The sequence below is a fragment of the Caloenas nicobarica genome, chromosome Z, assembly GCF_036013445.1.
Source record: "Caloenas nicobarica isolate bCalNic1 chromosome Z, bCalNic1.hap1, whole genome shotgun sequence".
NCBI lineage: Eukaryota > Metazoa > Chordata > Aves > Columbiformes > Columbidae > Caloenas > Caloenas nicobarica.
In genome coordinates, this window is record NC_088284.1 from 103179027 (window position 1) to 103206441 (window position 27415).

A 27415-nucleotide genomic window follows, 5' to 3' on the forward strand; every position below is an offset into this window, starting at 1 on the left:
AAATTAGGCTACAATATCATTAAAGATCCCTACAGAAATTCCACTCTCTTACTAGAAAACAAACAAACAAAGAAAAATCAGCAACAAACCCAAAACCCTCCTTAAAAGGATACCTATAGAGTCCCTTAGCTAACTGTGAAAATAAGAACTTAATATAAGAATAGAGATAGTGGCTCAGAACAAAGGTCCAAATAGCCCAGCGTCCTGTGTCCAGCAGTGGCAAAAGCTAATAGCTATGGAAGATGGCAGGAGTAAATAACCATGTAGTGAGACTTCCCTGGTGTACTTCCCAATGCTTCACCGATTTACAGCTCAGAAGTTACTTGAGCTGGAGTTGTTTAATTGGTGTGAGTGGTTGTTTCAGTCTAGACAGCTGCTGAATGTGTCCTATAATAGGTCTCAGGCTTTTGTCTTCTGGAAACCTAGTCAGGGTGGGCTCAAGCTTTCCCCTGAGCTTTGAACCTGGATTTTCTTCCTGCTGATACTGAGCTGATGATAAAGCTGCAGGAGGTGCTGCCATGAACCAAGGTCTCACTTCATCTGGAAGTCAGATGTGGCTGCATCCTGCACGAGTCTGCTGTTCACACATAACCGAAACAGTCTCCTGACAGCTCCTGAGTGCTCTCCAAGGAGCAAAACCCATCTGCTCTCTAAGTTGAGGTTTAAGTGCAGATCATGACTTTTTAGGGAGCAATTTGAGTTTATGCTGTCAATTCTGGTGGCTACTTCTTTTTCTTCTACTAAATCAATTCTCCACTTCTTTCTCCGTTTGTCATTGAAGAGAGAGTTGAGTAAGATGCAAAAATAATTTCTGCATTTTTGCTTCCATCGGAACAAAGAGGAAGCAAATCTTTAAGCAGACGGCAAAAAGGATTATTTTAATTCTCAGATAAGAAGAAAAAGGCTTCCCCAATTTTTGGTAAGACAAACCATGCTACCTTTGTCTCCCATCCTTATACAAGAAACAGTAACCCTAAAGAAAGATCTTTTTGGCATCCCCAAATTGGGGCAGCATTAGATGAAGGATTGTACCATATATAGGGCTCCTCCTATGTACAAATCACTGTGAGAGATTATAGATCTAAAGAAAAATTATTTGGCCTTAAATCCCAGAATGAAATGCAGAAAGAGCCAGGAACAGATTCTAAACTGACACAACTGAAAGTTAGTTTTAACAGATATCAGATATCCCTTTAATACTTCTAGCTATGGAAATAAGATGAGTAATGGGATAGTGCTCATTCTGTATAACCGTGTTTTATGATTGATTTCTCAGCTCTAGGTTTCCTTGACTTTATTTTTATCCTCCCTTTCATCTCCTTAGATTTCCCACCTAGCACCCTAAAAATTACCAGTTAAATCTATGCTTAAGTCTAATATATTATATCTGCTACTTACTTGGACCAAAAGAAAAAAAAAAAAAAGAGAAGGAAAAATATATTTTTCCTCTAGATTTTAATAAGACTTTGTACCAGAAAGGATGCATACTGTTCATAGCAGCCTAATAATATGCATATATTTTGGAATGTACTTGTGTATGTATATGGACTAGCTTTAAATACTAGCTTTGATATTGCTGTATCTATTAATAATAAATAAATATAGTGTATAAATAAAAAATAAACACTCCTTACTGAAAGTAAACATAGCATATAATCCTTATGATTAGGGACAATACTCTTTTAAAATATTAAATCAGTTCTTACTTTTTCCCTTGCTAAATTTGCTATGCATCAAACTCTCCTGTTAAGAGTCTAAATTTTGTGAGAAGACAATGTATCTATTGCATTCTTGCAAAACAAATTGACAACAAAGAGCATGTAACCTTATTTGAAACATATTAATAGGCCAAACACTATGAAAGAAGTGATGGTGGGAAGGCTTTGGGAAAAGAGATTATGCTTATTTGCCTCTTTGTACCATTGGGCTGCATACCAGGGCTGCAGCGAAGTAAACATTCCAGTTGAGCAGCATTCCTCTATATCTCTTCAAAGTCTCTGTGGAGACTAAAGCAGAAATCACTTATTTATGGTTGAGAAAATAGCATGGACTTCTGCATTAAATTTTAAATAAATTCTGCCCACAGGATGATAAGATGTTTAAATCAAGTGATGAGACGTTAGCCATCTAAGCAACGCATTAGGACTATAAAATGTGATTCGGCATACCGTGAACTCTCAACTCTTGCGCTCAGCAAAGACGTCAGGCCTGTTGTTTTCAAGACTAAATTATTATGTTGTAAGTTTTATAATAAAGTCATACTGAGATTACAGTGAATTGTTCACCCTTCAAAATTCATTCCAGCATTTTTCTAGTTGCTAGATTGATTTCCAGATTACCAGAGCTCAGTCTACATGCAGATGGAAAATAGCTTGTAATAACTGTATCTTCAGTGTAAGGGCTGCACAAATATTTTAATTCTTTTGGACTAGATTTATGGTATATTTAAGTTACAGATTTTGTTAGAAGGTGGTTTCCCTTTTAAATTTGTATTGCTGTTAATTCCTTCATCTCTGAACACTGAAAGATTTCAAGTGTGACGAGGGCACATGGGAAGAATTTTCTGCCTTCCTCTGTGTGAAGGGAGTACAGAAGATACCCACATTTCTAAATGGCAAAGCCCCTCACCAAGTTCAGAAATGTACTTCTTGAAGAAATGCTGAGTCCTAAAATGTCAGTTTACATCTCTTGCAACTCCCAGATAGGGTCATTATGTCAAACTGTCCTGCAAAACCATAACATGAGTTTACTCTTTTTTAAGACCATAACACAACTTAAGTTACATTATTGTTATAAAGCTACTCAAATTTACAATGCCCTTAAAATGCATTTCTCTGCAGACCTTGCAACAGGATTTGGCCAGCGAGTCACCTGAATTGGTGAACTTAATAGCATCACACCATGTTCTTAACACACACTGAAACATCTGACAACCTTTTCCTAGTCCTGTGAAGTATTGGTGCCAGTCAGGTGAATCAGCTGCATCTTTGCTGCATCATCCTCCAGATGTACAGCACTACTAGAGAGGATTAAATAATTACAGATAAAATAAATCTTAGTTTCAGAATCATCACTATTTTAAGTGCAAGAGTGATTCTTCAGCCCTTTCTTAAATAGTACCACATTTTGGCCGAACACATGTGTTTTGGGGAAATGGCTCCAATATCATAATACTCTCCAGTGCAGCTCTAAACATAGAATCATATTACAGAATAGGTTGGGCTGGAAGGGACCTCCAAAGATCGTCCAAATCCCCTGCAACAAACAGAGACATCTTCAACTAGATCAGATTTCTGAGAGCCTCGTCCAACAAACATGCCATGAAAGAATGAGAATCTGGACAACAATAAGGCAAATCTTTATAACGTGTGGAAAGAAAAGTCCCTTCTCTTGTGCAACCTGGTCCAAACACAGACATAAGCAGAAACACAACAGGGACTTGGAGGCCTGAGGACTTTAATTCCATATAACCTGTGGTAATTTTATTTCTTCTGCGATATGCTAATATGGACTTATTTAGAAGACTCGGAAAGGCCTGCTTAGCCCTCAACGAGGTTCCTCATCCCTGACCTAGAGGAATTTATGACAATTCATTAAGATCAGAGAAAAACTAGATTAAAATGGCCAGGATTGGGAAAATTTATTTGTAGTGGCTTTAATTTGCTGGGATCATACAGGCATTGGCAAGAAAGGCCCAAGATAGAATTACGTGTTTGCCTCAGAAAGACAGGGAACCAACTACTGTCTTTGTTCCACTGTAATGCCAATTTTTTTCATAAACATTTGTATCAAAAACAGTGACAGTACAATAAATCTATTCAGAAAATCTACTTACCATGGCACTTATTGGCATACTTGATTCAATTATTCTCTTTTAAGAATGACTGCCTGTAGGGTAAAGTTGATTCTCTCTCATCTATCTTCCTCCTTGTAACTCCCTAAACCAAATATAATTCTGAAAAAATAAAATAAAAAATGTTTAGGCTTTGTCATTGTTCCTATTCTTAGTGTAGTCTGCATATGCACAGAGGAACTAGAAAATACCTTTAAAGGACAGTAGCAGGAGACTGAAGATGACACCAAAGGCTTCATCTTCTACTTGATTGTAACTTATTATTGCATTTGTTCCATAAAAAAAATCAAATGGAGGAAATTTTTTCCTGAAGGTACAAATAAAAGACATTGCTTGCTACCAACAAGCAGAAAAAGAATCATGCACCATCAGGCTAAAACATAAGTTGTTAACTATGATTATTACGTTGTCAGTAGTTGACACAGTGACCTGATAGGACAAGAAACACAAAATTAAACTACCAGCCCATTCCTGAAATGGGAAAAGAAAAGGAAACAAAATGTCATTTGTTCTCTTCTCAAATGGCTTCCTTATGTTCTACAGAACCACAAGCAATTGCAGCTGCTGGGAGAAGCTAAAGCTACTTTCACTGCTGCCAGTCACACTCCCAGACACCCTTAAGGAAACCCACAAGCCACACGACTTCATCACCGAGGTTCTTCAAAGTTAGTTCAGCTATAACTTCAGCAAAATTTACAACAGAAAAGCATTTTCCTCTTAAAGAATCAGACTTCCAGTATATTCCTGCTTCTCGTTCTCTCAGCCCTGATCCTTTTCTGGTATTTACTCTAAATTGGCAATTCCTTCCTCTTGGCTAGAAACCACGCGTTTAAACTGTAACTTTAACTGTAACTGTAATTTATTGGACAAGCCTGGACAAAGAAAAAGATGAAATTTTTAAAAGCAGGGTACAAGTTGGGATGTCCTAGAAAACACAGTAAGAATTGGGCATATCTGAGGTTTCCCCCTACACTCCTGCAGGGACACTCTGAGTACTCCGGAGGCCACTTTACGGGCTGAACATTGTGGCTGGTCAGGAAATCTGTACATGGCTGGGACACTACAGCGAGATAATTAGTCGAGGCCTCTATGTGGCAAGAAAATGATGCTGGACAAGATTTTCAGCTGATGGAGCAGCGCATAAAACAAAAGCAGCACCAGGTAAGAGCTGCTGTTTTTGACCCAGTTCTGTTGATCTCTTAAAGAGGGTGACGATAGTCTAATTTAAGTTTTGTAAAATGTGGAGAACATCACAATAAAACTGTCTATCATTACAGAAAATAACAGCTCTTTGTAACTGTTCCAAATTGGATACAGACGGAACATGTTAAAACAAATTAAATTATTTTATTAAGGAAGTAACTTACTACTATTTCAAGTAATTATGCAAAATCATTGATGTTGATGATGTAATATAGAAAGTATATTAAGTCAGGTTATATCACAGCTGTGGCTGATTTCAGTTTATTGAACTAAAATGCTTGCACTGATCTTTCAAAACAATTTGAATAGGCAACTAGTATCTTTGTCAGAAGGATCTAGCTAATTAAGCCTAATTCCTTCAACAATGCCCTCATGAACCATGTTCGATATATATTGGAGTAATCTGATACAGATACAAGACACATCATCCTGGCATGTCAAGAAAGTACATAAAACTATACGATATTGTATCCTGCATGCTGATAACAGACTATAATTTAATATGTATTTATTTCAATCTGTGTGGGGTTTTTTGAAAAGCAATAATTCTCTGATCTCTGCCAAATTACCTAAAGAGAATATCAGCACTACATTCCTAGAAGAAACCTGCAGATGAATTCCCCTTTAACACCTATTAACACAACTTTTCCATCCTCTCTAGGGCTTTTAAAGTTTAGCTGAATAGAGCTAGCTGAAATACATGCTTTTTCTAGTGGAGACAAGTCTTTGGCACATTTCCCCTCAAAAAAGACAAAGAGGACAAAGCACTAGTAAGATACTCAGCATATGCTGAAATGCAGCAAATTCAGCCTCTGGCAAACCAAGGTAAATAGAAAGCTCTCCTGTCAAGAATTTCTCATTGAGAACGCTCTGCCTACAGACAGTTCTTTCACAGTCAAGCCAAGAGGTTTTTTGTGAAACATCTTTGCATAGTTTCAACTCTTGTGGTATAACACAGTCAAAGGAGTGATCTGAGATAATAAAGCTCCAGTCCAGCTACAGCTTTAAATGGGAGTACTAGTAATGTTCTGGCACCATCTGATGTTTTTTGTTTTGCTTGCCTGGGTATAATCTCTAGGCAGCCGTGCTCTGTTTAGTCAGTGAAATTAAAGAAGAAAACAGGCTACTAAGGTCATATGCGGCTTGAGAAAGAATGTTATCAAAATTAACAAGGTGGGTTTCAAGACTGAATTGTGCATTTGATAGAATAAACTGGTAAGACCACACATAAACACACCACCATGTGATTCCAAGGGGTATTATAAAGTCAACACTATAAATTCCACTCAGTAGCAAACTACTAAGCAATGTGACACGTGAAATACGAAGATGAATTAGAAATATGGAAGTACTTCTTATTTTCTGAAATCAAACTCAGAAGCTCTGCCTTTGAGCAATTCTTTTTCACAAAAGGGGTAAATAGGGTTATTTTTCTATTAAAATTAGTTTGCTTTAGTATAAAGCTGTGGTGTTGTAAGACACTGGACCTACTTCAGCCCTACTATAAAGGGATTTTTATATTAAAAACCATAAAACAAAAAAAACCAGCTATATATTTGGTGCGGAAAAAAGTTATTGAATGAATACTGTGAAGACCGCACGACAAACACAAACCTCATGGTAAAAACACTATTTCTGCTGCTATATTGTCAATCCCTAGGAAGCAAAATGAGTATCTTTATTGAAGTTTTTACTTTAAAATACAACTGAGGTTATGTAGTTATGTCAGAGAAGATCAGTGCCAAAGAACATGCCTTGCACCGAACAACAGATTTACAATTGTCCATAGTTCCTGGGGAACTCATTCCACATTCTTGGATCAGACCACAGGAAAGCTGTGTTCCACTTAAATAAGCCTTATCCTTAAAAGGTTCTCTCAAGTCCTGAGTGTTTTTTATTCACCCCGGGCCCTGGCCATACAGCCCCTTCAGGAGAAGACCCAGGCCCTTTGGCTCCACTAAGCCCAACAGGCGCTTTGGACAGGCAAACAACAGAGAGGCAGAGGGACAAGCACGACAGCGAGAGGAATTAAAAGCTGTCGTGGTGCCAAGAATTTTTTGGGGGCAGGATAACGCCCTCCCGCCCTCACCCAACCGAGGCACGGGGGCGTCGTGCCCTCCCCACCCCGCAGCCCTCCCTCTGCCTCTCCTGAGCTGTGAGGGGAAGCCCCACACTTCAGGGACCGGATCCCTCAGGTGACACCCACAAGTCTCAGCTCCCTCTCCCTCTCCCTCTCCCTCTCCTCACCACACGCACCCGTCCCGCCGCCTCCCTCCAACCGTTGGGCGCCCTGCCCTGCCCCGCCCCTTTCCCCCGTGCGCGCAAGCCACGCCCCCTCCCCGCCCGCCCTCTGGGGAAGCGTGGCTTCTGGCCCCGCCCCCTCGCTGCGTGCCCCGCCCCCTTCCCCTCCTGGCGGCCGCCGTGCCTCTCTCCCCTGCTCCCCTCACCGAGCGGGCGGTGTGCGGTTGGTGCCGGTTCGGTGCCTAAGATGGCGTCTATCATGGAGGGCCCGCTGAGCAAATGGACCAATGTCATGAAGGGCTGGCAGTACCGCTGGTTCGTGCTGGACTATAACGCCGGGCTCCTCTCCTACTACACGGTGAGGGGCAGCGGCGGCCCGGGCGGGAGAGGAGCCGGGAGACCGGCTGAGGCTCAGGGTGGGGGTGGGGAGGGGACTCGGGGCGGTGTGAGTGCTCGGGTGGCCAATGGGGAAGGAGGAGGCGGCGGGAGTAGCCAATGGGGTGGCCCTGCGGGGAGATTGATCGGTGGGGGCGAGCGGCGTTGTTATTGTTGGCGGCCGGCGCGGGGGGAGGGGGCGGCTCCGGGGCGGGGTCGTTGGGCGGGAGCGGCCGTTGCCCCCTCACGGGGAGGTCCCCGGTGGCTCCGGAGCCGGCGTCACCTGTGGGGGCTAGGAAGCCGTAGGTGGCTCCCGCCGCCCCCTGGGGCCTCTCACCCACCCTCGGGCGGGTGGTGACTCTTCTGCCCCGGGGGGACGGGGCCGGCCCGCCTGCTCGCTCCGAGGGGTCCGGAGCCTTGCTCGGTGGTGGCCTCGCGTCCCCGGGTCCCGCTGCCTCCGCGCCCCGCTCCCTGCCCAGCAGGACTTGCTCTCGCCCCGGTTTGGCCGCTCTGCCTGGGCGACGAGCCCGTGCGGGTGTCGCCTCCCCGGGCGGCGGCTCGGCTCGGCTCGGCTCGGCTCGGCGGCGGCTGCGCGGAGCGGCGCTTGTCGCTGTCACCTCGTGCCCGAGGGCACGGACACGTTGCCGCCGCGGGTCTGAGTCCGTTGCCTCAACGGCAGGTGGCTTCCCGGCTCGAGGCTTTCCTGTTTCCGTTCAGGACTTAGTACTTTTAAGCACGAAGTTTTAAAGTGCAGCGTACTAAGAAACAACGATGATTTCCTTGACTTTTTTTTTTTTTTTTTTTTGCATAACCACTAGCAGATCCTGACTTGCTAGATTGTTCAGCTCCTTACATACAAATGTGAATTAAGTTACAAATATTTTAACAATACAAATTAATTTTTTCAAGGATGTGAGAAGGGTGACTGGCTGAACCACACACATGCACAGATAAGTTTTCTCAGCACAGCGCAATTACTATTACTGTGTCTGTCTGGATAAAACACATGCAAATTTAACCTGTAGTAAATTTTACTAGATTTACAGCAAATAACATAACTTGGAGTATCATGCTGTCTATAAAGGTATATTCGTATAGAAACATTGCATAAAAAACCTTTTTTCCCCCTAAATCTGGATTGCCAGCCCTTCTAGGAGAGAGCTTATCTCTCCAGACCTAGAAGATGAGAAGACTCAGCATAAAACAATTGCAGGCACTCAAATAGTTTTGGCTCACGTGGGTTCAAAATCCCTCACCTGGAATATGGATGGAGAAATAAAAGTGCTTTTGTAGTTGCTTTTTAATGGCTGTTCAAATGTCAGCTGTTTGACTGAGGTGAATTAGTGAATGTAGTCTAAGTAGAGGTCCAAGGCACAAAGTCATTTAATGCTCGGCTACAGAAATAGAAACATTTGCTGATGACTAGTGTGTATAATAATAATTCTGGTTATTACAGTGACTTTCGTTCTATGGTCTTCACCTATTTAATAAAAATCAGTTCTTATATTTCATTATTTCCTATGATTAGGTATACCTACACATGCATTAAACTTTTATTTTGTATAATGTATTATGTTCTCTGTTATGACTTTTAGTTCACAGATTTAAAAATCCTTTTTTTAACCACCTGTCCTAGAAAATTCAAGTTGAGATCGAGAAATAAAATCGTTCTCTGTTTTGTGTGCCTTTAGCACTAAGAAACGCCCGCAGTTAACATTTACTTTAGAATGCTTTCCTTACCCATGTGCTATCTTTTCTGCACATATGTCTGTAAAGTACGTGTTACGCCATTCTCTAGACATCTGAATTCTTTCTTGCACCTAAGGGTGTGTATCATGTTGAACTTAAGCTGGTGAAAGACTGGCTGCCAGAAGAGCCAATCCTCCTGCACACACGCTGCTTCACGTGGGCTGGCATGGTCACCCATGGGGCTGTAGGCTCAGCTGGAGCTTGGCTCTGAAGGATAATTCACATCAAGTCGCAGTGGACCACGTGCCTCACCAGCACTGACATTAGCACTCAGAAGGTACTGGGATACTGTTTCTTTCAGCTCTACCTTTAGTTTTAGCATAGTGAGTCCTGCGTGGTAGTTCATAAGACACTGGTACGTAAGCAACATTAATTTGGAATGTTAGGAGGTTTGGGAGCTTTATATATGTGGGAAAATGGCCTGTCATGATTCTGTATTTTGAATTTAAGTCTTATCTATGTGATCAGGTACACGTGGTCGTGTACTCTGTTCCTTCTGAGCCAGTTTCGGTCTGAAGCAACGTAGTCGCCTGGCTCTGCTTGTGTAAGTGGAGCCGATTTTGAGCCTGCAACTGGCCCATCCCTGTGAGCATAATGCACGGGTGGGGTAGGCTGAGATGGTTTCAGCCTGGCTGTGTAGACTCACAATCTGGAAATAGTTTTGCTGGTAGGAGAAATTATAGTTAACTGATCAGCTTTTACCTGCTCATCACCTCTCACAGGCTCCTTGGCCCACTTCAAACCAGAAAGTTGCAGATACAGGACATACTTTCTCCAGTAGATCCAAAAACCAATTAACCTTTGGCCCAGAAGCTGTGGAAAACTGCAGGGTAATAACTCCTGATGCAGCTGAAGTTTCCATCAGAGCTGGATCCATAAACATATGTCTCTTCATAGGTGTGCCCTTGCACTGCTGGAGTTAATCTTTGGTAGCAACTGCAGAAAAGTACCCTTAACGTGGAATAAACATTCAGAGTTAGTGTGCAGCAGTATTGCACTTGGGAGCAAAAGGCACCTAAATTAGTATGCTTTGTCTTTTGGTAAAATGAGTAGATGTTAACCTAAATATATTTTGGGTACACACATCAGAAGCAAATGTATTCAATTAAATTTACATTCCTGACATGATTAGAACTTTCAAGGAGCAAGGCAAAAGATGTTACATCTAGTCTGAGTCAGAGAAAAAAATGCTAATTTAATGTTCATGCTTATTTCTGTTTTAATTTGTGTATTCCTCCCTCTCTACTTAGTTATATTGAATACTAGTAGTACTCCTTGAAAGTGTGAATGCAAATGTTTCTCACACATATTTCTGAATTGGTTTACAAAAGTTTTTCTGCAATGCCAAATTCTTTGCCTTTTTTCCATTTACTGCTTCTGTTGTTTGTGTTTGTACGTTTTTATTCTGAAAAAGAAAAAAATCCTCAAATTTGCTTATAATCAGAGTTGTTTAAATGTATTTATTAATTACATATTTCAGAGAGTATGATCTGGAGTTGTCATCCAAATATTGTCTTTACATGGTTTTGCTCAAATAAATTGTCGTCTAGTAACAGTAAATGGTTATTTTTTTCTTCTTCTCCTTTTTTTTTTTTTTTTGGAAGAGCAAAATATGGAATAGTGACGGTGTGCCATTTTGGATCAGTTTGACCAATGGTTTGACAAATTACTACTTCTTTTTTTTTTTCCCCCCTCCCTCGATATTCTTCGATTTGTGGACCCACCAATGTTTTCTCTTGGAGATGTAGCGAGCATCAGTCTACTTAAGCATTGTGGGTTTTACTGTGTGGAGTTGGCTGCATTGACAATATTTAACAGAAAAGCCTTGAAGTGGCTTGTTTCTGCCTTCTGCTGGCACGGGAGCTGGAAAGTTGTTCCATGGGCTGGATTCCAGCTGAAAAATACCTTTCTGCTTATTTATTTTTTCAGCTGAATTTGTTCTGTAGTTTGTTTTCTCTGTGTCAGGACGTACTGGAAGGTGGCATGAAGATGAAATGGCTGGGGAGGAAGACGGAGTTGAACGCAATTTGCTTTTAGTTTGTGTTTCCTGGTAGAAGTGCTGTCTTAAACAGACATCAGCAATAGCCTTGATTACCCTTGGGAATCCTGTAGGAATAATCTAGAGAACCCCTCAAAGTTGAAAATCTGATTTAAATTCTTGTTTTAAGTGTACTCTTTAAATTCCTATTTTAATTGTATAATAAATTGAAAGCAGAACTGACACAGCTATGCAAACAACGCTAAAACCAGGGCCAGTAGATAGGAAGGCCAGTTCCTTAAAATATTTTAAAACTTTGTGGATATTTGACACATGGTGGTATTGAAAGGAGAACTGTTCAAACTGTTGTACACTTAAACAGCTGCCTTGTATAGCGAATGAGGCTTGCAAGAAAAAATTACTGTGTATGACAGCTCCATAGCGTGTGTTCTTGAAACAAAACTGCGTGCCCCCCACCATCTTGATGGTTCTTGCACCAATAAATGCCTAAAGAATAATTTAAATGCTTAGACATTCTGTTGTTTCACTAATCATGCCATCAAACTACTTTTAAAAATGTATACAGGTTGTATGCAACAAGGAGCAAAATGTGTGTGAAAAACAGTCATTAGGAGGAAGCAGTTGTGGTGGTGTAAATATATTTTTCCCTTCATGCTTTTGAAAGGTTGCTGCTAGTTGGCAACTTTAGTACTGGTTGTATTGTCTTGAAGAACTGCTGGTGGGTTGTACAATCCAGATATTGAGGAGGGGGACCCAACTTTTGCAGCAGTTTCATGAACCTTTGGTAGTGAACCGAAAATGAATCTTGTTAACTTGATTTCAAATTATGCCTCTGAAGCTGGAGTCACGGCTCAGTGCCCCTATGGTGGAAACTTTCAGTTGAATGCATTTTACTTTTTTTGCCAAATACAGTTTCTTAATCAACAGCTGTGTGCAAAAATCCCAAGAAAACAGGAAAACTGACATCTGCTTTAGCACAGATGTTCCTTTTGAGATCTCTGCTTTCCATTCTCAACTGAGGTGACACTTTTTCCTGTAATAACTTGATCTGTCACGTGCACTGCAAACAGCTCAGTGGGTCTAATAAAAACAGACAAAGCTATTAGCAAACTAGTTATAGTAAGAAAAAGAATCCTGAGTTGGTACAGTTTCCAAATAAGTGGAGTACAGATCATGTGCTAACTGTGGATCCAAAGAGAACCAGTTCAGGACTAAATATGTTCACTTACCTGCAAAATCTCATCTCTTGCGTGTTTTTATATTTTCTTTATTAGTATAGTGTGCAATAGAAAACCAGTAGCAATCTAGAGGATTGGTGTTTGTGTAATGCTTTTCCATGTCAAGAACTGTAAATTGTTGCCTTACCTTTTTCAGATATACGTGACATCTGTTGGGCTTAAATGGGGCCCGTAAAGTGCAGCTGCTGCCTGGTATGTGGGTAAAGCTTTGCCACAGTTTTTCTCATACCTTTTAAACTAAAAGGGAACCTTCTCAGGTTTGCAGAGCTACTCTTTCAACACATCTAAAAGCACCAACATATAGTTGCTTTCTTGCTATAAAGGAGTAATTAGAAATCACTCAACATAAGGCAATATATGTGGGGTTTCTTGAAAAGCAGCTGAATAGTAAGTGCTGTTTATACACACTGAATACCTAGAAAAACAAGCTTGGTCTCCTACCATTGATGGGTAGACTGAACAGTAATGTCCATCATTTGGGAACAGATGCATAATCTAAGCATTAGAAATTTGAGTTTTGAGAAGACAAAGTTTAAAGAGTGTTTTTGTTCTGGGAAGATTCTTTTACGGCCTATATGAGGCAAGTTTTCCTCTAGTGTTTGCTCTTAACTTCAGCTGCCTACACTTTCCTTTCAAAAAGAAAACCCAAATTTGTGCACAATTTCTAGGAAGCCAGTTGTTGCAGCCTTCATTTCAGTACAAATTTGTAAGCGCTATCAGATGAGGAATATGTTGATTTGATGTAACTGAGTCTCTAAGTAACCTAAGAAATAGAATGATTTCAGAAAGATTTTGTTCCTACTTTTTGATGGTGGCTTGGGTTTATACTGTGTGCTTTTTCTGAATGTAACATCTTCCCACTGAACATGAGTTGCTTCCATCTCTTATGGTCTCAAAATATGAGGAAAAAAAATCCACTTTTCTTACAATCCTGAATCACGCTTTAGGAATTACTGGTGCCCCTGTGGCATCCTCAGTTACTGCTGCAGTGATTTGGTCCCTGCTTTCTGACTGCATCCACAAAAATAAAAGCTTTAGCAGCAACTTGGGAGCAAGGGAGCCAGAGAAATGAATGGTGGGCTGGGAACGGCTTATTAAGTTTTTAAATTGTTGGAGTTTATTTCTGCTTGAGAAATGAGGGTTGCTGTAGCATTTGATGAGAACAATAACTGTTACAGAAAGTGGCCCAAACTAACGCTTCTCCTGTAGATGTACAGGATGCATATCTGTACAGATGCTAAAAATCACTGTTTATAAATAGGGCTTGCTCCAGGTTCTTCATCCCTAACAGGAAGTAAATGTCATAAGTGGTTTTGCTCATCTCTGTGCTTACTTAAGAGATTTCCTTGACAGCACTGGGTGAGTCAAGAATGTACCTTCTCAAGTTCTGTGCACTTGTGCACAAGCAGAACATGTGTCTGAGAAGTTTTGGAGGCAGATAGCAGCTGGGTTTTGTATTGAAATCTTAAACTTTCCATGCAACAGCTAAAACTCAAATGAAATAGTAGTAAATCTAAAGATGAAGGAGGGCTGGGAGTCTTTAGGAGGTTAGAATTTTAATGTTGTGTTTTGTTGTAAGTAGATCCAGGCATTATTTTAATTTCTCTAAGAAGTTGTAGGTTACCCGAAATGCCGTGTATTAGATCAGTTCTGTACTTGATCAACCTCACTGTGTGGATGTAAAAAAGAAACCAATAAAACCCTTTTCTTTTTGGCAGATACCTACATTCCCCCTGCAGTAATTTTGTATATCTCTGTTCATTTTTACAAATTTTTGAGTTTCAGCTGAAATGTATCTCGTGTTGCTGTCTGTAACCTATTCAAGTCCATTATCATAAAGATCAGTGCACTGTGTACTGAAAGATTATTGAAAATGTAATTTTTTCTGGTTATAAAACTGGTAACGGAAAAAAGATAGCCACGCATTAAAACTTTAAATATAAAAAAAAAATAAAATGTGACTTATTTATTAGCTGTTCTGAGATGTCTTTCTGCTGTATGAGATTTTGTTCAGTGAGATGGAACCATTCCCCAAAACAGATATGGGATGGCTTTACTTATCCGAGAATACTCGACCAAATGTAGGACATATTGGATACCCATGCCTAATTTTTAGCCCTTCAACCAAAGAGTAAAACATAATGCTTGAAGGGGAAGCTCTCTGAATTGTATTTTTTATAAAATCATATTGGGGGGGACACACAGTAAATCTAAAATGTCAGTTGAGCTCTGTTTTAAAGTACTCTCCTGTAGCACTCTGTAAAAGATTTGCAGCTATGATTCCAGTATCTGCATGCTTCAGTGCATGAGGAGCTCAGATACTGGAATCATAGCTGCTTTATTCCACTTGGGTAGAATAAATTAGATTTACCGCTTCATTATAATCGGTATTAACCAATTAAAGCTCTGTCTGAAGATGGGGAAATTACAAGTATACTGAACCTGTGATTTGTCTTGTGAATCTTTTGCAGACTAAGAACATGATAATGTTCTAACTTAATTTTCTTTCCATTAACATATGGTATACAAAAAAAGGGAAGGCTTTTACAGTATCTTTTGCAGCTGAGTTGACGGTCAATCTGCACAGTAGAAATCAGAGTTGTTGTAATTGTGCCCTCCCTTGCACCAGGACGAACTCTCATCTTCCTTGCACTTAGCTGGTTGAGAGGTCTAAACCAGACTAGAACAAATGTCTGTTCTGCTACCTTTGCTTTTTTTTGGTCAAGTTTGGTTCCCTGCCTGTGCTCAGCACAGGAGCTCGGGCACTGATCTGGACTGTCAGACCTGAGAGGCGCTTTCAGCTGCTGCAGAGTTGCATCCTCAGCCAGATATTTTCCTTCCTGCTAAGGCGATGCCCATATTTCTTTTTGAAACCACGAGAGGGAGTATTAAGCTCTCAGTAGTGTCCTCCCATTTTAGGAGAAATCTCAAGACAGTGAATACGAAGCATAAAAGTATACTCTAGTGAGCTGTGTCCCAATGTATATACACAATTTCCAATAGAAAATTATCGGAGTAACTTTGTTTCTATACCCTTTCCTGGTTTTGAGCTTTTAAATAAAAACATCAAAAAAAAATTCCCGATGCTGAAGTTTTCATTCAGGAAGTCTACAAAGAAATTCTCTCTCTGTAGAATACATTATGTACACTGCTGGTCTTTACATCCATTTCATTCTGACCAGCTAACCTGCACTGATGTGAAAACAAATCAAACAGGTAGTAAAGAGGACGTTCAGTAATTTAGCTGCGAGGTGGGCTGGTCTATGGGTTTGAGCACTGGTTATGGATGCAGGAATCCTGTTTTCTGATCTGGGATCTTACTGCTTAAATGGCTATAAACATAATTTTTCTAGCTGTTTTAATGAAAGCAGGTTGTGCTATCTAGGAAGTAAACATAGAAACCTGTCTAAACATGAAATCTGTATCTGTATGAAAAGGGGCATGAATCTAGAGAACTTTCTGACAGACATGTAATTTCATTTGTACAATTCTGCCTGCACAGCTGGATTTTGTTATGTAGACACTTTTCTGAGAGTAGGAGAGAAAGGAGGAAGATATAAATCAGCGTACTGCCAGTTTTTAATATTTCCTAATTCCTTCCTTCTTCACTTCTTTTTACTTTCTTTAAAGGTGTGGATTCCATCTTCTAAGTATTTCTTCAAGGTATCTACAAAACTTCTTTAGGTGGGATATTTTATTTTTCTTTTTTGAAGGATTACTTTTTCGTACCATGGTGGTGTACTTTTTGTGTGAGAACTAACCTATTGTGTAACAGAAGTTGCATCTCATTTAATCAGTCAATAATACACAAAAATCCTTTATTCTTTTCACAGTTGCTTTGAATGACTTGCTCGTTGCAATTCTTACTGTATTTGCTAATCCAGTGATCTGTTTCTTTCTGTTTCAGTCGAAAGACAAAATGATGAGAGGATCACGCCGAGGGTGTGTTAGACTCAGGGTAAGTGGTGTTTTATTCAGTATTTACTGACTTACTGTGTATAATATGGCCTAATGGAGAGAACTGCAAGGAGACTTTTGAGGTTTGGGCACTATTTCTGACTCTGCAAAATACTGAAATAGTGAAAGTATTTAAAGAAAAAAAAAACCAACCCTCAACTCAAAACATTAGAGGTCAAGTGACATGCCAGGCTAATTACATTCTATAATTTTATATATTGTATTAAAACATTGTACATGTTATACATTGTCTAAAAAAGCATTATATGACAGAGTAAGATGGGTTATTACTAGCACGCTATGAAAAAGTTGCTGTTTGCAGTTCTCATTTCTTTGTGTGTGGAGGTATATATGTATATACATACATGCTCTGTACCTACAGAAGTCACTGCAAAACTGCTTCCTTCTGTCTTTCTGATTGGCCTTTATTCTGTTACTGTGTCCTCGGTTCTGCCGGCTTGGACACTCTTTGGGCTGCCACTTGGCTGGGCTTGAGCTAAGTAAAACAAAGGAGGACTGGAAAGGGAAAGAAGAACACAGCAGGCAAAGTTTTTGAAATATCACCTCGGAGAGGGGGATACAAATTGGAGAAAGAGAGGCAAGAAGATGCAGAGTGGGAAAGCGGAGTGTTACCTGTTTGAGATGTTCTGCCTTGGGACATTTGCCCTTGAATGCTGCTGTCGTGGCTTGAAGTGGCAGCACTGAAGGCAGCTGGGGATGTTGTGATGTCTTTGCACATGGCCAGCTTCTACCTTGCGGTCAGGCACTTATCAAAAATATTTCCTGCACAAGTCCTTCTTCTGTATTTTTTCCCATTCCTCATAGAATCTCTGGTTCCAGAATGCAGCGATCTTGTGAAGAGCTGCTGTAAATAGGGGGAGGGAGTCAGGAGGATAATGGGTATGAACGGGAGCATTTTGAGTCTCGAAGCAGGAGCAATATAGGGGCGATGAGCTGTGGTCTGGCACACAATGTGATGAGTGTTGGAGCAAAACTCTGCTTCTTTCAGTTATTCCTTCCTTCTGCTGTTACTCTCTTCTGATCTTTCTGTGGGTCTAATAAAGGGGTACCAACAACCTTTTAAGACTCATACAGAGAGTGTCCATTCACCTGGATTCCAGATGACTTTTTTACCCTTTCTGTTGTTTAATGTATTAATATCTTAATGTAGAATTTCTTTAAGGGTAATGTAAACTCAAACAGCTGTCTAGAACATTACATTCCTAAAGATTCATGAGGATATTTTTTGCATTATGCAGAAAAATTTAGTCTGAAAAACCATGCCTGCTTTAATAGCGTTGTGAGGCTGTCAATGTGGAGGTTGGCCTCAGCTTGTCAGTTTAGGAAATATTAAAAGTGAACAATCTGTTCAATATTGCATGATCCATCTTTATATGTATTTAATATAAAACAATCCCTTTCTCTTTCCCTATCTACCACTCTCCCACCTCAATTTATTCTTTGGAGTTTTCTGAAGATTTGCTGACTTCTCCCGTTCTTTCTTTGAATGTGTGTGGGGTTTTCTTGTGAGGGAGGAAGGAATCTTTCTTTTTTCTGCTTTTGTAAAGTGGCTCTTTTGGCAGATGACAGTGATACTGATAGCTGAACAGATGGGCTTCTGCAGTCTGAAATTGTATTGAAGAGGTTTTCTGTTTGGAGTAATTGTTGATTTGTAACTGTAGGTGTGAACATAAACAAACACTTAATTTAAGCAATTTGGCTGAAATACTTCCTTTTTTCTTGGATGGATTTTTAAAAACTTGTTCCTCACCTTTTTACTCTTGATACATGTTTAATAGGCCTGAAGTTTCAGCTTCAGATTTTTCCGTTTATGGTCGTAGTGTACTTGGGAAGGTGTGTTCGTAGAGGAATCTGTGTCATCTATGCTATGCTTAATTTTTCTAGAATATATACTTAAAGTTTCACACTCTAGTTTTTCTTTTACTTGTTCATATATGTTATCTGCATGACAACAGAAGCGTATTTTACGCTTCTATGCCTTAGCATGGCAATTGGAGCATGTGCACTTTCTAGAGCTTTGTGCTGAGATCACACAGTGATGTGATGTGATCTTCCTGCTCAGTTTCCTCCCACCGCTCAGGATGGAGGCAGGATTTACCTGTCCTAGTCTGACCTTTTTAGCCTTGCATGAATTTTTTTTCTATGGGGAGAATATCTTGGTCATGTTCTTGATGTCTGACTTACAGATTTTTGATATAGCTGGTGAAGAGAATGATATCATACAACTTTCAGTGATCGTCTGATTTATTGTGTAGCAAAACATGTACTTAAAGTGCCAGACATTTTTTATCTAACGGTATATTAAAAAAAAAAAATTCTGGCAGAATGAATCTGGCCCATCATGTAATGTCATTGGCACTCTGTGTGGCTACCAGATAGTCTCCAAATGCAATGGCTAGTCATCTGGTTGTTGTTATGTCCTGGCACTAAGAGTATTCAGAATTATACTGGCTCGGGTACCTTTTTAGGTGCCTCTTTTATGGTGCTGACAGAGCTGTCCTTGAAAACCCTATACAGAACATGCTCCTTTGGAGAAGTTAAGTGGTACATTTTTGGCAGTGGAGAGGAAATAAAACAATTTGGAGCTATCCTATCGGGTTGTATAGCCTTGAATTACAGATGGCTCGTGCTGTTCTTAAACTGGACCTCTTCCTTCTGCTCACCTCGCAGTGCCTGTGATAGTCCCAGCCATACGTGGGCTGGTACCATTGGCCAGAAACCTCATCTAAGTGCTATGGAGAATGTATGTGAATGAGACTGACTCAGATCCCTCCACCACTAAGTCTGTACTAAAACAATTCTTATGTTTTTTGGCCAGTCTGATCTTTACCCGACTTCTGCAGTTAAGTGCTGTCTAATACTTGGTGGAATGAAATGAAACACTTGTTGGAATTGACCGACAGGCAGAATTTACCTTTTAAATACGTGCGTCTTCCAGAGATGTCTTTGTGTTTTGTGGAAGGGGGAAGGATAAAATAGATGCTGATGCTGTGTCTCCTGGAGAAGGAGAAGAGAAACTGAGTAAATCCATTGGCGATATTTGAACGAAATGTTATAATTTTTTGGAGTTGGCAGAGGCATGGAATGGTTCTTTTTCGTTGTCTTCTTCTGGGTGAAACTGTGTTATTTATTAAGTGTTTGGGGGGGCAGGAATGAAGATGTAGATAGATTTGTAAATTGCTAAGCACAGATGGCCTTTAACTCTATAATTTATTTGCATTTCCTTCTAATAATTCATGAGGAATCGGAAGACAAAGCTAGCTGCTTTTGATATATCCTGTTGACTTACTGTTAATATTTACTTAGGGACTGAAAATTAGATCATGCAGTATACCAGTGACATGACATGATGGGCCAAATTCATTGTGCTAGAAAGATTTATTTTTTTATAGACTGGTAGGTAAAATCAGGTCAAGAGCTTTTTTCAGTAGTGTATCTCTGAATTAGTATTTTTATACATGGAAAATACTTATAAAATGTTGCTCCCGACTGTTCTTTGAAATAAAAGTTGGAATGTAGTAGAAAACTGTTTCCTATAGTGATACCATAGCATAAAGTGACCTCTATTACAAAAATAAAAGATGCATATTGTTATCCAGAAAAACACAGTTTTACAAATAAGTACTGGGTTTTTTCTGCAACTAAGAAATTATTAAAGAACTGACTTGCATCCTATGACTAAACAGAGAGTCTTTCCACTCTTTACTGTTTTCAGTTTGCTTCTAATTTGTCGATGCTTTTTAAATTCCAGTGGTGTAGTGATAGAGTGTGTGCTGCTGATGTCACTGCTTGCCTTACCAGGATTTTGTTCTTTGTTTCACAGGGAGCTGTGATTGGTATAGACGATGAGGACGACAGCACCTTCACAATAACTGTTGATCAGAAAACCTTCCATTTTCAGGGTGAGCTGAAAGAAGAGATTGCTTTTTCTTATAATAGATTCCACTTGTATTTGATGGATGATTTTAAATGTTTGGCAGCAGAACAGCATGAATGAGCACACTGAGAACATTCTGGATTCAGGGGTGCTGCAGGTTGGGCAGGGATTTACATCTGCAGTGGATACATGTGTGCTAGAAAGAGACTGTAGCTCTAGCAGGATTTGGGGATTAAAAATGTAAAGAATAAATCACTCAAGGGGAAAAAGTAATGGGCTTCTGATTATGGGTTTCGCTTATAAAATGTTTCTGATCTTCATTATCAAGATACAATTATGCTTTTCTGTCTGAAGAGAATGAAGACTGGTCTGAAGGTTGCAATTTGTATCCAGATAGAACTTAATGCTCAATTATGAGGAGACTAGAGGAAACATTTGGCTTAAAGGTGGAGCTTTGCTTCAAGATTTACCAGCTTGCATTCATTTAATCTACATTTCTGTGTCTTGTCTGCCAGTCACCATTTCTCTGCTATTATCTTTTTATTCACATTTACTAACACTAATGCCATCTGCCACTGCTATGTTTCGTCATTGCATGCTATGGTTCACCGGTAGAAAGGGTAAGGTACTATATAATTGTTATGTACTCCTTAAATTATTTTATCTGCAGCAGAAGGACAAAATACTGTGATGATATTGACTAGAGAAATTCTGTTTTCTGAATGTTAAAATCTTAGGGAAGTGTGATAAAAATATTTTTCAACTAACATTTGTTAGTCCTTTTGCTTTTCCTCTAAAATGTAGTGACTAAATAATTTAATTGCTTTGCATAGAGCTGGAAACGGTAAATATCCAAGAGGCACATTTGCCTTTAAGCAGTCATATTAATTTATATAAACTGGAATAATTCTATAACCTATATTGTACTGTACATATTTTTAAATCAGTGATTTGGAAATGGTAGTTATCATTAATACTGCTGTGTTTGTGAGAATATGTCTAATGATAAATATTAATTGTACACCATATTGTCACTGGCATCTGTATTCCTTGTGCTACAGTTCTTCCTAAATGCTGCTGCTATACTCTGGCTTTTCACTGCATTAAGCCTCATAAACACGCCTTCATAATGCTGAGCTCACAGTAGTACTTAAATCTACTATTCTCAAGGATAACTGATAAAATGCAAGCTAATTGCTAATGCAGTAATGGAATGCCGTACTATGGCAGTCTTTCAGTACTGTGAAGCAAAATACTGCTGAATATTTGAGAACTTGATACAGGTAAATGTAGAAATCTCTCAGCTTTAGTTACTAAGATATATCCTTTTTAATACATCTTATTTGCAGCGATTTCTTCTATGCTATGTTTACTTTGAAGTAGTTAGATGTCTTAGAAGATGGCTGATAGTATTTGATACAAGTAATGTTTTGCTCTAAGTAATATTGATAATTTTTGAACACCGGTTTTGTCACATAACATCTCGTGCTTTATAATCTCAATTTGTGTGCATTTCTTACGAGGTCAGGAGTTTTGTGTGCTCCTTTAATGTAGAACTAAGATCTTGTACACTATTTTCTGTGTTATGCTTTTTCTATTGGTATATGATGAAGATAACATCCCTGATACCCAGCAAATTGTAATGATACAAGCACAATATTAATATATGTGGCTGTAATGTGAAAATGTAAAAAGACAGCTAAGGTATTAGTGCTGGGATATTTCAGTATAAAACAGCTCTGTGGAACTCTATTTGTAGTTCTTACAGTTACTGTAAATGTATTCTCACTTCATGCAGCCCTTATGTCAGATATATATATAAAAAATGTTTGTTCATTATATTAAATAAATTCAGTATTATACAGGCTTTAATTTGTGTGGAATATAGGTCACTATCAGTCATGAATGGTGAATAGATAATAATGTAAATACTACAGAATTTATTCTGAGACTACATAGGATATGTAGAACCGATTCTAGGAATAATCCAAGAAAAAATACAATATTCCTAACAATTTCTTTCTAGCTATAAATACATTCACCCTTTATGAAAGAAGTCTTGTACGACAGAATACTGCTGCAGAAATGGCAACTTTTTAAAAGATACAATCTCTTCCTTCATTCTTACTGCCTTTTTTCATTCTCAAAGACAGACAGGGATCCAAACAGCCTGGAGTCTCGTTGGGAAAATAACAGAACTTTAAAAATACCAAGATTTCAAAGATCTGCTGACCTGGGTGTGAGTTAGGGTCCCATCTACAGTGGGACAGTTTCTTCTTCAGGGTCCAGAAGAAAAATGTTTTCTTGTACTCAGACTTTAAGTACTAATTGGTGAAGACTTGAGTCTTCTTTGGCCTCACTGAAGTTTTGCTGACAGGCAGTGATAGAATTTGAATTTGGGAAAAAGAAGGAAAAACGTCATACTGGATTCATTAATTATTGCTTTGTCATTTGCTCAAAATTATACGTCTCACACTCTAGAGGTGTAAGTAATGAGATGAAGGGCAAATAAGTAGTTTAAAGATGTTTGATCAACTTCTCACAGAGTTGTTTTCTCCATATGTGTGTAAGTGAATTTCTGAAGCGCTAAACCTCCGGCATTTCCCACTAAGATTTGACTGTCACTGGATCTTGGGAAATTCTGAGTCTTTTCAGTGTGTAGTTCATATTTTGTTGCTGCCTGTGACATTCTCCCTCTGTTCTGTTTGCAACTGTGCTTCCTAGCAATGAACATTGGTACAAGTTAAAAAGTTTTTATTACAAAGAAAATGCAGGTTTTGAATGATGGCTGGGTACATATCAAATGATATCCATATAATTAGTAGCTGAGTATAGAGGAAAGAAGTGAATTGAGTAAGTATGGGCAGTGAAACAAACAGCATGTTTGAGTTTTACTGTCAGCTTAACGTTAGCTCTGCCAGAGTGCCCAGCAGATTTTTTTCCCTTTGTTTTATTGCTACAAATGGCTGTATTGATACCTGTTCACACCGGAGGGCGAAGGGAGGGATAGAATGTCCACAGAAATTTTAAAATCCATTTTAATGTATTTCATGTTCTGATAGGTCCTTGTTTGGTCATACTGTATATCCAGTTTATGGCTTCTGAAGGAGGTAGATCTCAAAGCACTCCCTCGTGGGTTTGTTCAGATTAGATGCAAAAATCCATCCAATTTGCTGCAAGACATTTGGGATAATTTCTTAGGCTAATGCACCTTCCTGTCAGGCAGCTCTTTCTTGATAATATTTTTTCTTGCTATAATATGTGTTCCTGTTCTAAATGTTCTATAACCTTCCAACACTGTGGTTTGTTTTGGTTTTCTTCTTTTAACATGGTCATATCATCGCCTAGCTATAAGCTCTTTCCATTTGGAAAGTCTGTTCTCCTGTCCTCGTATCACTCAGCTGCTCTTGCTGTTCACTGGGACGCTCGTGGCTTAAATTCAAGAACGGGAACATGATGTTCAAGATAGTCCGTCAAGGGTATTGTTGGCATCTTGATATTTGAATTGGTGTCTAACCTGAAGCAATAATGGATTTTATTTGGACAGAAGTACTTCGCTAAACATACATTGTGTGCAGGAACAAGAATTCAGAGTTTTAAACTCCTACCTGAAAATCCAGCTCTTATTTTTACAGCCTGCAGCACAGTTCCTTGGAAGTCAAATCAGTCTCGTCTCCACTGTTTTGTGTAATAAAGGATTGAAAGATTGGAAGCACTCCAGTGCATTGATCTGAGATGATTTTGCTTTAGCTTTCGTCTTTCCTATTCCTGCCACAAAAAGAATCTGAGAAATGAAGCATGAATGTTGCTGTGTGACTTATTCTCCTATTACATGAAAGCTGTCGGCTGGTAGAGGTAGATTTCTCCTTTTTCCCCATCCTGCCCCAGTTTCTAGCTTGATTTGTGACTGCCTACCATCCCAGCTGAGAAAAGAGGGAGATACACATGGCAAGAGGTTGCCTTAATGTTACAAAAGCGGGCAATTTTTGTTCGTGTGGGTCACAGCTATTACTAAGGATATACTGGGATCCACAAAGGCCTTAGTTGCTGACCAGTATCAGAATTTGAGATTTTAAGTATTTGTTTTCAGTATCAAAATTAAAAGGAATGATTTTAAACCTACATTTCACCACTGCTTGGGAAACAGTCAATATTTGTAGTCTTCTATAAAACCTTAACATTTTTCCCAAAAAGTTTTGAGGGTTTTTTAAATTTGATGTTGAAAAAGTGCCTAGAAAGAGATTTTGGTTTAACATCTTGGGTCTGTACTGGTTCCCCCATGATGTTTATAACTGCTGTGACCACGCCGTTTGTTCTAAGCTAACATTTTTCAGGGCTTTTGGGGGTTCTGGTGATGCTGAAACAGTGAATTCCTCTACGCTATGCTCAACAGTGCTTTTATATTGCAGAGTAGAGTGAGCAGCTATGTCAAGAGCAAAGCTTCCAGCCTTGTCTCTTCATATAACAGATTGACCTCAGGACTGAGCCACCTCTCCTCCTCCCTTTAGCTCACCAAATCTGTGCTGCACAAACTTCTGGGCTGCATCTCTTCTTCCCCTGATTGGCAAAACGACCAAAATTCCTCTGTGAACTAGAACTAGTTTTAGCTTCTGCAGTATCATCGTTCTGTCTGCTTTCTTCCATCTATCTCCTTTTTGCTGTTAATGTAATATACTAATGTTTCAGGTGGTTGGAACTTGTGACCAGAGCGCAGGGAATGGTGCGTGGTTGTGCTTTTGCTGTTTCATGCAGTTCCTTCTTGCATGCCAGCATTCTGCATTATAATTGTCTATTTTCTAACCATACCATGAGTATGCCATTTTTAATGGGGCTGTCTGTGCTCCATTTTTATGGTCATATATTATAGAAACACCTCTTGGTTTTCCATTTCTTGATGTTGAAGTAGCGGAGTTCAAAATATATGTTGAACTTGAGAGTAGCAAAGAAAAGAATACCTTGAAACAGTATCTGTGTGATGTTTTTTTTTTTCCTTGTTGTTTTCTTTTTTCCTTCCTCTGGAAGAAATAGTGTATTTATTGCTTGTTACTTTGAGCATCAATATAAATCTATTACCTTGGTTGTATAAATGATACATGGCAGCTATTTTGGAAGGGGAGAAAAGGTCAGGAAAGATCTCACTATAAGGAAGGGAGGGACATGCTTTTCCCTCTGTTTTAACAAGAGATTCCTCTATTTTGATTCTTCTGTTTTTATTCTTTTTTTAGTTCAAGCCAAAATATGGTTTGTACCTTAAACTACTAGTTTCTGAGCTAGTTCAGTGTGATCAGTTGCTTTTAAATGCAAACATACCTTGAAAGCCATTTCTACAGAATATACTGTATAAAGTGTTATTTAGTGTTACTATTATTAATATTTAAATATTGACATTTTCTATTGAAAACACAGATACTTGCAGATCGTCCCTCATTCAGAAATGTTTAATTATGAAATTACACATTGTGTAGTAGTTCCCAGAAAGAACTAATATAATCTCGATTGTGCATTTCCTTTGTCACACAAGTTTCCACCTAAAGGTATGTTTATGGACTGACTATAAAGCTTGCTAGAAAAGCTTTTGAGCTTAGGTAACAGTGAGGCAGAGGTTTAGTTGGTTTCTTAAGATCACAGGTTAATGTTACTAATTCATCGCACACAGGAGACCATTTGGTGCTTTTTCTTTGGACAGGATTAGACTTTCTCTTTTTCCCTTGCGACTGTGCCGGAGTCTTCAGTAGGTACAGGGAGATCAGACCAGTCAAACACCTGCAGAAGAAAATGAGGGTTAATTTATATATATAGGTGGAGAGTGGCATCAGGAGGAGATGAGCAGAAGGGAGAATAATGATGATGACAACTCCAAAATTATGATACAGAGGAATCAAGGTACTGAGACTATGTTGAACCTATTAACAGATGTGAGAGCTGCATGTGTTAGAAGGGTATTTGTGAGCAATGGAACTGGTATTTTGGTAAGTTTGTATGAAATTTTGCTTCATCTTGCATGCTTTTCTATGGCTTGAAAGGCCTTCAGTGATGTGAAAAGGACATTTATTTAGCCATGGAACAGCTCATTGATGTGTGTTTTCCACCTTGTTGGGCACTACTGATAAAATCTCTCTCCATTGAGACTGGGGGCAAAAATCCTATTGATCTCAATATAGTCAGAATTCCACCTCTGTCATCTGGTTATTTGTGTGTAAAGATATTACATTAGTTCAGCACCTGGCTGAGAAAGTACAGGAGTTTTGCATAAAAATCAGTGGAAGTGTTGTGAGAATGAAGGCTGCATAATTGACTCTATTGACTCTGTGGGTGGAATAGACTTTTTTACTGACTTCTGCCTGTAAGTAGGTCACAGTGAATGAAAATAAAATATGCATTTCACTTGTGACAGTCTGGTGTATTTGTAAGTAATCTAGTGATTTTTTTTTTTTTTTAATGAATTCTTGAGGTTTTTCTTTCATCCTGATGCCCACGTAGATGCACAAATCCTAATGCTCATGTAGGGGAAAAAAAAAAAAAAGCTAATTCTGCTAATTCTGAGGTGATACGTTCATGTTTTGTATGTTCTGCCTTCCAAGTACTGCTGTGCATGACCTAGAAATGCTAGCAGTAAATGCTGTATTGTGGAGCAGAGTTGTTAAACTTGATTATATCTAATCTTTAGATGCTATCGAGCTTAGGCCAGAAAAAGTAATCTGTTTTATGCTGTACTTTAGCATTTGGTATATGTTATATAAACACAAATAATCTCTTCACAACGAAGTAAATATTATAGGAACTCTAAATTACAAAATTTATTCTCTATTTGGGAAATTAGTAGAGGCTGAGAGCATTTAATGTAGTTGCATTTCATTTGCCTTCTTAGCCTCATAGAATGGAACTTTTAATAACCTCTGCCA

The 27415-nt window shown here is 39.2% G+C and overlaps 2 protein-coding genes across 5 annotated transcripts in view; one reads left to right on the top strand and one right to left on the bottom strand.

Moving 5' to 3' along the window:
• Positions 1–7588, bottom strand: part of EPS15 (epidermal growth factor receptor pathway substrate 15) — a 66743-nt gene extending 59155 nt beyond the window's left edge. Inside the window, exons 1-3 of one of the 2 annotated variants that reach the window (XM_065657053.1) lie at positions 7504–7588; positions 4045–4160; positions 3836–3955 (exon numbers count right to left, since the gene is read on the bottom strand). In XM_065657053.1, coding sequence (XP_065513125.1) covers positions 3836–3853 — 18 coding nt within the window. In that variant the 5' untranslated portion in view covers positions 3854–3955; positions 4045–4160; positions 7504–7588. The remainder of the gene's footprint in view (positions 1–3835; positions 3956–4044; positions 4161–7503) is intronic. The other variant, XM_065657054.1, reaches the window with a different exon arrangement.
• The window catches only part of OSBPL9 (oxysterol binding protein like 9), a 62001-nt gene continuing 42047 nt past the window's right edge, over positions 7462–27415 (top strand). For 2 of the 3 annotated variants that reach the window (XM_065657057.1, XM_065657058.1), the window contains exons 1-3: positions 7462–7655; positions 16566–16616; positions 20460–20538. In XM_065657057.1, coding sequence (XP_065513129.1) covers positions 7545–7655; positions 16566–16616; positions 20460–20538 — 241 coding nt within the window. In that variant the 5' untranslated portion in view covers positions 7462–7544. Of the gene's footprint in view, positions 7656–16288; positions 16343–16565; positions 16617–20459; positions 20539–27415 lie in introns of all 3 variants that reach the window. The other variant, XM_065657059.1, reaches the window with a different exon arrangement.